The following is a 7,338-nucleotide window of genomic DNA, read 5'->3' as shown; positions in this document are numbered from 1 at the left end:
AAAAAAAAAAAAAAAATCCTATTTTCGGCTGGGAAGGTGGCTCAGTGGTAGAGCACTTGCCTTGCATGCTTGAGGCCCTGGGTTCGATTCCTCAGCACCACATGAGCAAAAAGAAAAAAAGCCAGAAGTGGCACTGTGACTCAAGTGGTAGAGCGCTAGCCTTGAGCTGAAGAGCTGAGGGACAGCGCCCAAGCCCAGAGTTCAGGCCCCAGGACCAGACCCAAAAAACAAAAACAAAAAAATAAATAAATAAATTTTAACTTTTTTGTATGTGCCATCTTGGGGCTCAAACTCAGTCTGGGCACTGTTCCTGAACTTTTCTGCTCAAGACTAGTACTCTACCCACTTGAGCCACAGATCTATTTCTGGTTTTCTTTTTGGTAGTTAATTGGAAATAAGAGCCTCAAGGACTTTTCTGCCCAAGCTGGCTTCGAACTGCAATACTCAGATCTCAACCTTCTGAGTTGCTAGGACTACAGGCATGAGCCACCTGCACTCAGCTAAGATTTAATTTTTTTTAAGATTTAATTTTTTAACGAATGGTAAAATCAGAAAAAATCTGATGACACCAGAATTGATATATTTCTAAATGAAGTCTGGAGGTTTGAGGGAGTTAGGATATTAATAATCTTAAGAAAGCCAGACAGGACAACTGAAATAAAGAATTTTAGTGTCTATAGTTGCTACACCTAGAACTTAGCTCTTTTATCACCTCACACTCTGGCCTATCATATGATTGCCCACTCTCTCTCTGTCTCCCAGGAAGCAATTCACACTAACCGTCCTTTCCAGAGAGCTAACAGACCAAGCTGCCCTCACCAGCACCTTGCCCTTTACTCACTTTTAGGTCAGGCATCAGGTATTCAGAAACAAGCCCCCAAGCTAGACACTCTTCACCCAGAACTTCTTTTGATTGTTTATGGGGACCAGTACACAAACACGCTGAAGGGCCTAGGCTCTGTAGTCACGTATATACTAGATGTGTGTAATCTTGAAACAGTCTGCCCTCTGGGTTTATGCCACAGTCAAGGTAAAATGTTGCTAAAAATAATCCAAAAGCGATGTTAAAAGGTCTGCTGTACTTCACCTGTCCCCACCAAACCTAAAGAGTAACTAGATGAGCTGCTGCACTCAGACAAGTAGGCCATTGTTAATCTAGGAAGATCTGGAGTCGGGTGCAGCCTGGGAGTCTTCCAACTTCTCGGAGCCCGAGCTTAACTCGCTATCGGGTAGGCGGGACTGTCGGGTTGAGTGGCGGCCAATGCCCCGCCCCGGGCGTGACGTCCTTCTAGTGTTGTTGCCTGCGGCCGCACGTGGTCAACTAAGTCCACCTACTCAGAGCTGCGGTCCGCGTCCACAGCACCATCCGGTTGTCTTCCTGCGCCTCCTGCTCGCTATGTCCACATCCACGAGCTGCCCGATTCCCGGGGGCCGGGACCTGCTGCCGGACTGCTACAGCACCACGCCAGGGGGCACGCCATACTCTACTACCCCGGGAGGTCAGCGGGCCGGGGTCCGCAGTGTGCGGGCAAACCAGCACGTGTTGTGGGGGTGGGGAGGTGTGGGGCTTGGACTTAACCGCAGTGCCTTTTGCAGGTTGCAGCTTTGGGGGAAAACGTTTGGAACCAAAACTCAAGTTTCCAAAACCTCAAAAGTGATGCAACCATGCCTAACGCCCAGCTTCCGGGTGATTGGCTCCTTGCTGTGGTCTGGGTTCTGGGCGCTAAGAGCTCCTGCTCTTAACGACCTAGCTACCTGGGATAAACTCCCAGCTGAACGGGGCCTGGGCAGCAACCAGATCTTACAAAATGGCTACAGCAGTTGTGCATCTGGCTGATAGCTGTTTGTTTGGCTAGGCGATCAACCTGGATGGTGAACAGCTGGGCTTTCACTCGGGGGTTCCGGCTACGTGGAGGCAGAGGGGAGGGGTTGTAAACAGCAAAGTGCCCTTTGAGGACATTACTGGACAAGTTACTCTGGGTTAGGGAGGGCCAAACTTGGGACTTGGGAGGGGTCAGGGTAAGAACAATGTGTCCCAAGTTTTACAGGCAAAGCAGGTGTTCTCATGAATGGCTCACTCTCTTGAGAAGAGCCCTAAGTGGCAGCACTAGGTGGAGCCCCAGCTTTTTGATCTGTTGAACAGCTAAAGCCCCACCTTGTGAATCAAAGCAAGGAAATTCTAGAGGAGCACCCTGAAATAATTAAAGTTTAGTGCTTTTGTTAAAACCAATGCCTGAAATTCTCCCAAACCCAAAACTCCTGCTTTTAGGATAAACCAGAATGAAGTTGCATTATGGTGCTTAGACACAATTAAGTTTTTCAGTGCTATGGTTTGTCACGAGACCCTCACTGGGATACAGAGCAGATGTATTGATACAGAAGAAAATGCAAAAGGCCTACATCTGAGCCCAAGTTTGCTTATCTATGTTCCTCACTCTTAACCTCAATCCTTACCACTTAACAGGCACCAGGATCATCTACGACCGAAAGTTCCTGCTGGAGTTCAAGAACTCACCCATTGCCCGGACACCCCCCTGCTGTCTCCCTCAGATTCCCGGGGTCACAACTCCTCCAACAGCCCCACCCCACAAGCTGGAGTTGCTGAAGGAGCAGAAGGAGACAGAGGAAGAGATACCTGGTAAGGAAAAGAGAACCTTGAATTCGGAAATGTCCCATCCTTTTGAGCTTAAATGCCCCTGTGAAATAGGGTAGGTTTCAATTCCAAGAGGGTTTCAGGACTGACATTCTTGAATTCTCTTTTAGATGATGCACAATTTGAAATGGACATGTAACCCAGTGCAGAAGACCCCATGTGGAGTTAAGAGGGATTCCCTGTGTGGCTGCTGCCCACCACCTCTTCTTGGGGTATCCTACCAAAGGCTGACTGGCATCAATTCAGAAACAAGGGACTTGTTGGTTCTGGGCTTCCTTTAGTTCTGAGGCAGCTAGACCAGGGACAGGAGTAGGCAACTTGCCAAGTCCTTACCTCTACTCTCTCTTTGGTTCCTAGCAACTCTTCTAAGCCCTCTCTGCTCAAGGATAGCACTGGGGGATGCAGTATGTCAACTTTTGGCTGTTTAGTAAACATTTGGAAATGACTTGGTTCCAGTGTTCTTCTCAATGATGATCTTTTCGCTTCAGCCTAGTACTTGAGGGCCCCTGGGAGCCTAGATTCCCCATTGCGCCCACTTCCAGCAGTGATTAGAGCCTGGGGTGGGCTACAGTCAAAAACATAAAGGGCAATAGATAATCCTTGCCAAGGGCTGTTCCTATCTTTCCCAGGAAGCAGCCTTCCTGGAACTGGACCTTCGTAGCAGCCACTCCCCTGTCCATTCCTCATAGGTGAGAAAGTCCAGGCTGGGCTGGGAATTTGGCTTAGTGGTAGAGTGCTTGCCTAGCATGCATGAACTCGGTATCACATAAGCAGAAAAGGCCGTAAGTGGAGCTGTGGCTCAAGTGATAGAGTGCTAATCTTGAGCCAAAGACACTCAGGAACAGTGCTCAGGCCCTGAATTTAAGCCCCAGGACTGGCAAAAAATGAAAGTCCAGCTTACAGTCAGTCATCCCTAGCTTCTCTCCTTGCTTTTACTGCTTCCTATTGTAGGTGCCAATCACCCATTCAAATACTGAAAACCTTGTATCTTCCTATTTCACATGCTATCCACCAAGGACTTCTTTGGTTCCAACCAGTTCTGTTATTCACTGAAAGTTAAAAGACCACCAAAGCACCACTTGCTTCATGAGAATCATATTTCCCAAATTTCAGTAATCTGGTCTTTTTCAACTCACACAGCAGTAACTGACTGATTCTAATCTTTGTAGTATCTGTATACTTCAAAGATGACTGACACAAGGCAAAAAGAACAATCTTTCCTTTAGTTGGAAAATTCACATAGGCCCCATGCTATGTGAATCCGCACTCAATGTTGACATTAAGTCACCCAAACACAGGCTGCTGCAATCTAGCCCTACAAGATAAAAGACTACAGAGATTAGATTTTTCAGGGACCAGAGCAGATGACACCAGAGGGGATGGCATAGGAAGGGTCATCCTTCCTATCCAGTGCCCACCGTTGATATGTTTTTATTGAAATGTGTATGAATAACAGGTAACATCCCTGAAATCCTGGTAGGAGCTTGGGTCAGGCCCAACCAGACTGTGTCTTCCTGGTAGTAAGAAGGTGTCAAGTGAGAGAAAGCCTTCCACACCAAGGCACAGGAGATGGTATGAGGTGAGTCTGAGGAGCCCCCAGGATTATGGAGCCTGTTGGAAGCCTGGTATAGTCTGGTGTTCCTCAGCTGTGACTGTAGATTTCTCTTCTTTGGCCTCCTCCTCTGAAGACAGACTCCTCTTTTCTGCTATTAATCTTTTAACTCCCACCATCCATTGACTGACCTCAGTCACATGATCAACCATGAGTGAACGATGGATGTCATCTGCTGCATCCCATTGGTGGCTTGAAAGTTCTGAGGAGAGACAGGGCTTGAACAAGCACACGGGTAAAGGGGGCAGCCTAAGTGCTCCCACCTCCCTCAGTCAAAATCTTATTATCTGTTCCAGCTCAGCCAACCCTGGCAGGACCAAGAACTTAAGCTACACCAAAGAATCTACACATACCTTGCACTAGTAGTCCCATCCTCTTCTTTACAGGCATAGACAACTTCCCTCCAGCCCACTGCTCCTGAAGCAGTGCCAGGCGTCGGCTGATGTCATCACACACCTGCTTCTGAAAGACAGCCCCCTCTAACTCAGTGCCACCAGCTGAGAAAGAGGAAGTCAGCACCTCATAGGTGCACTCGCTTTCTCTGGCCCAGGATGTTCTTTTACACTTAGTCCATTCTTTACTCAAAGGTTAGAGGCCCTCACTGTGAGAACTGAAGAACACGGGGGGGGGGGGGAGGATTTTAAAATTTCAGAGGCTTCTCAGACCCTTAGAAGCTCATCTTATACTTTGGAAATAAGAGCCAAAGGTAAGATTTGCCATGCTACTTCCCTTTTCTTTGATTCGCCTCTAGAAAATTGAAGCATTACTAAGTAAAAAGGGATTTTTCTGCCCCCTACTGAGCAAAACAAATTCACTAAACAAAATCAGCAGGAAATATTCTGGATAGGCTACATACATATACAGAAAATCCAGCTGCTATTCACTAATGAGCTGAATTAACTCTTACTCCCATAAGTCATCTACTACTGACTAATCCTTCTTAAGTCCTGTGTTCCTATTCTGGGGAAGGCTTTATCAGTCCATAGCTTTAAAAGGATTAAGAGCTGTTGCCCTAGCCAAGTACCAGTGTCTCATACCTGTAATCCTAACTACTCAGGAGGCTGAGATCTGAGGATTAAAGTTTGAAGCCAGCCATAGCAGGAAAGTTCATTAGACTCTTATCTCCAATTAATCACCAAAGGGTCAAAAGTGGAGCTGTGGCTCCAGTATAGTGTTAGCTTTGAGCACAAAGGGACAGTGCCCAGGCCCAGCGTTCAAGCCTCATGACCGACACACACACACTCACACACAGAGAGCTATTGCCACACTTAGACAATCTACTTTGGTAGCCATACCTGCATTTGGCTATAGAAAGTTCTCTCCCTTTCAGCTTCACTCCCACTCTCCCACCCAACAACTTGAGCCAGGGCTTACCTTTGTGTGGCCACGACAGTCTTCTAATGCCTGTTCCAGAGGTCTTAGCACATCCTCCATTAGAGCCTCAGACTCAATGACTGGGAAGCTTGTGGGCTCCACACTGGAGGCAGGACAGTTCCCCACAGGTGGAGGTCTGGGAGCCTTACTTGAAGGAGGTGGAGGCCCCATCAGTGGGGGCCCAGGAGAAGTCTCTGAAGTAGGAACTGTTTGAAAAGGAAAGGCAAGATTAAGCAACATGGCTTAAATAGGTAAAAAGGCTCAACTTGCCTTCTAAGCAGATGCAGACAGTGTGCTAGACACCAAAGAGAATAATAAACCAGACTAATTAGGTTTCTAACCTCAGAAAGCTTAAATTCTAGAGAGAAGGGGGAAAAAATAAAATTACCAAATTATGTTACACACTATAAAGAATGGATTATATAATAAAGAAGAATAAGGAGATCTCCCTAAATTAAGTGTTCAAGACCTGGGTTTTACTTTAAACCTCTTGAGGTATGGATTCTTATGTAAAATGAGGTCATTGTAGTAATGACAAGAGTTGCAGTGAGGATTATAGATGTTGATGCACCTATGGCTGTGAAACTTCTACCAAAGAGTACAAACTGATTGGTGGTCTTTGTTCTTCATGTCTAGGATTTTGGTTATATGGTTAACCTTGCATGTGAAATCTCTCAAGTTTATTTTCCTTTGAACATATAGCCCATGGAAAGTCACTTTAAGACATTGTTTAAATACTGCAACATATCTTTTGATTTAAAATGGAATTACTGAAATTTTTTCCTTTTATTTAAGGTAATAGGTTAAAAATCTATAAAAAACAGGATAAAATAGGTAGGGATACAACTACTAAATTCATATGTAGCAAAAAAGTTAATAGTTTTCATAAAATTGAGAATGATAAAATGTGAGAGATGCTATTGTGAAGACTTAAAATGAGCAGCAGAGGCTTACACCTATACTCTTAGCTATTCAGGAGGCTGAAGAATGTAAATTAAGAGCCAGCCAGAACAGACTAATCCAAGAGACTCAGACTTATTTCCAATTAACCAGCAAGAAGCTAGACCTGGAGGTGCAGTTCAAACATATAGCACTAGCAGTGTGCAAAAAAGCCAAGCAAAAATGAGGAGCCCTAAGCTCAAGCCCCAGACTGACACCAAAAAAAAAGAAAAGAAAGGGTACTGAGTGGAGATAAGTGTAGTGCTCAAGGACAAAAACAAGACCTATGTGGCTGGAAATGACTAGCATTGGAGAAAACAGTAAGCTATCACTGGAGTGGTTAAGTAAGGGGTCTAGATCTTTCAAGGCACTGGAGGAATTTGGTCTTGAGCAAAACAGTCTGGGAAAAGCCACAGCTGATTTACTTCCTTAATATGTAAACAATGAAAAACTGGTGGAACAGGTCAAGAATAGAAGCAAGCTGGGTGCCAGTGGCTCACACCTGTAATCCTAGCTACTCAGGAGGCTGAGATCTAAAGCAAATATGGCAATTGTTAACGGAGCCATCAGGAAAGATGCTGGCATGGACTAGGTCTGAGATTTGGGAGGAAGTAACAGGACCTTGGTGGTTTAGGGTGAGGGAAAAAGTCAAGATGACTTCATTTTAGCCGGGCGCCGGTGGCTCACGCCTGTAATCCTAGCTACTCAGGAGGCTGAGATCTGAGGATCGAGGTTCAAAGCCAGCCCGGGCAGGAAAGTC

The 7,338-nt window shown here is 45.8% G+C and overlaps 2 protein-coding genes across 2 annotated transcripts; one reads left to right on the top strand and one right to left on the bottom strand.

The window, feature by feature from the left end:
* Positions 1 to 1,277: 1,277 nt before the first annotated feature.
* On the top strand, positions 1,278 to 3,098 carry Eif4ebp3 (eukaryotic translation initiation factor 4E binding protein 3). The gene is made up of 3 exons (XM_013037356.1): positions 1,278 to 1,499; positions 2,465 to 2,638; positions 2,764 to 3,098. Exons 1-3 carry the CDS (start codon positions 1,397 to 1,399, stop codon positions 2,790 to 2,792), a joined length of 306 nt encoding a protein of 101 aa, XP_012892810.1. The 5' UTR covers positions 1,278 to 1,396; the 3' UTR covers positions 2,793 to 3,098.
* Positions 3,099 to 4,013: 915 nt separating this feature from the next.
* Sra1 (steroid receptor RNA activator 1) lies at positions 4,014 to 6,958 on the bottom strand. Its single transcript, XM_013037355.1, has 3 exons — positions 5,640 to 6,958; positions 4,619 to 4,727; positions 4,014 to 4,467 (listed from the first exon to the last, which is right to left on the bottom strand). The coding sequence occupies exons 1-3, from the start codon at positions 5,877 to 5,879 to the stop codon at positions 4,256 to 4,258; spliced, it is 561 nt and encodes a 186-aa protein (XP_012892809.1). The 5' UTR covers positions 5,880 to 6,958; the 3' UTR covers positions 4,014 to 4,255.
* Between the last annotated feature and the right edge of the window lie 380 nt (positions 6,959 to 7,338).

Source organism: Dipodomys ordii, unplaced genomic scaffold (genome assembly GCF_000151885.1).
Source record: "Dipodomys ordii isolate 6190 unplaced genomic scaffold, Dord_2.0 Scaffold11763, whole genome shotgun sequence".
In the NCBI taxonomy this organism is placed as follows: domain Eukaryota; kingdom Metazoa; phylum Chordata; class Mammalia; order Rodentia; family Heteromyidae; genus Dipodomys; species Dipodomys ordii.
Note: the sequence above shows the minus strand (reverse complement) of the source record. Positions and strands in the feature narration are given on the sequence as shown.

Bases quoted from the DNA above. Each gene is read 5' to 3' on its own strand.
- Eif4ebp3 (XM_013037356.1), top strand. From the start codon at position 1,397: ATGTCCACATCCACGAGCTGCCCGATTCCCGGGGGCCGGGACCTGCTG. The intron at 1,500-2,464 runs GTCAGCGGGCCG...ACCACTTAACAG, and splicing joins ATACTCTACTACCCCGGGAG to GCACCAGGATCATCTACGAC. The intron at 2,639-2,763 runs GTAAGGAAAAGA...ATTCTCTTTTAG, and splicing joins GACAGAGGAAGAGATACCTG to ATGATGCACAATTTGAAATG.
- Sra1 (XM_013037355.1), bottom strand. From the start codon at position 5,879: ATGTTGCTTAATCTTGCCTTTCCTTTTCAAACAGTTCCTACTTCAGAG. The intron at 4,728-5,639 runs GTAAGCCCTGGC...GCTGTCTTTCAG, and splicing joins ACTGTCGTGGCCACACAAAG to AAGCAGGTGTGTGATGACAT. The intron at 4,468-4,618 runs GTATGTGTAGAT...GTCTCTCCTCAG, and splicing joins GATGGGACTACTAGTGCAAG to AACTTTCAAGCCACCAATGG.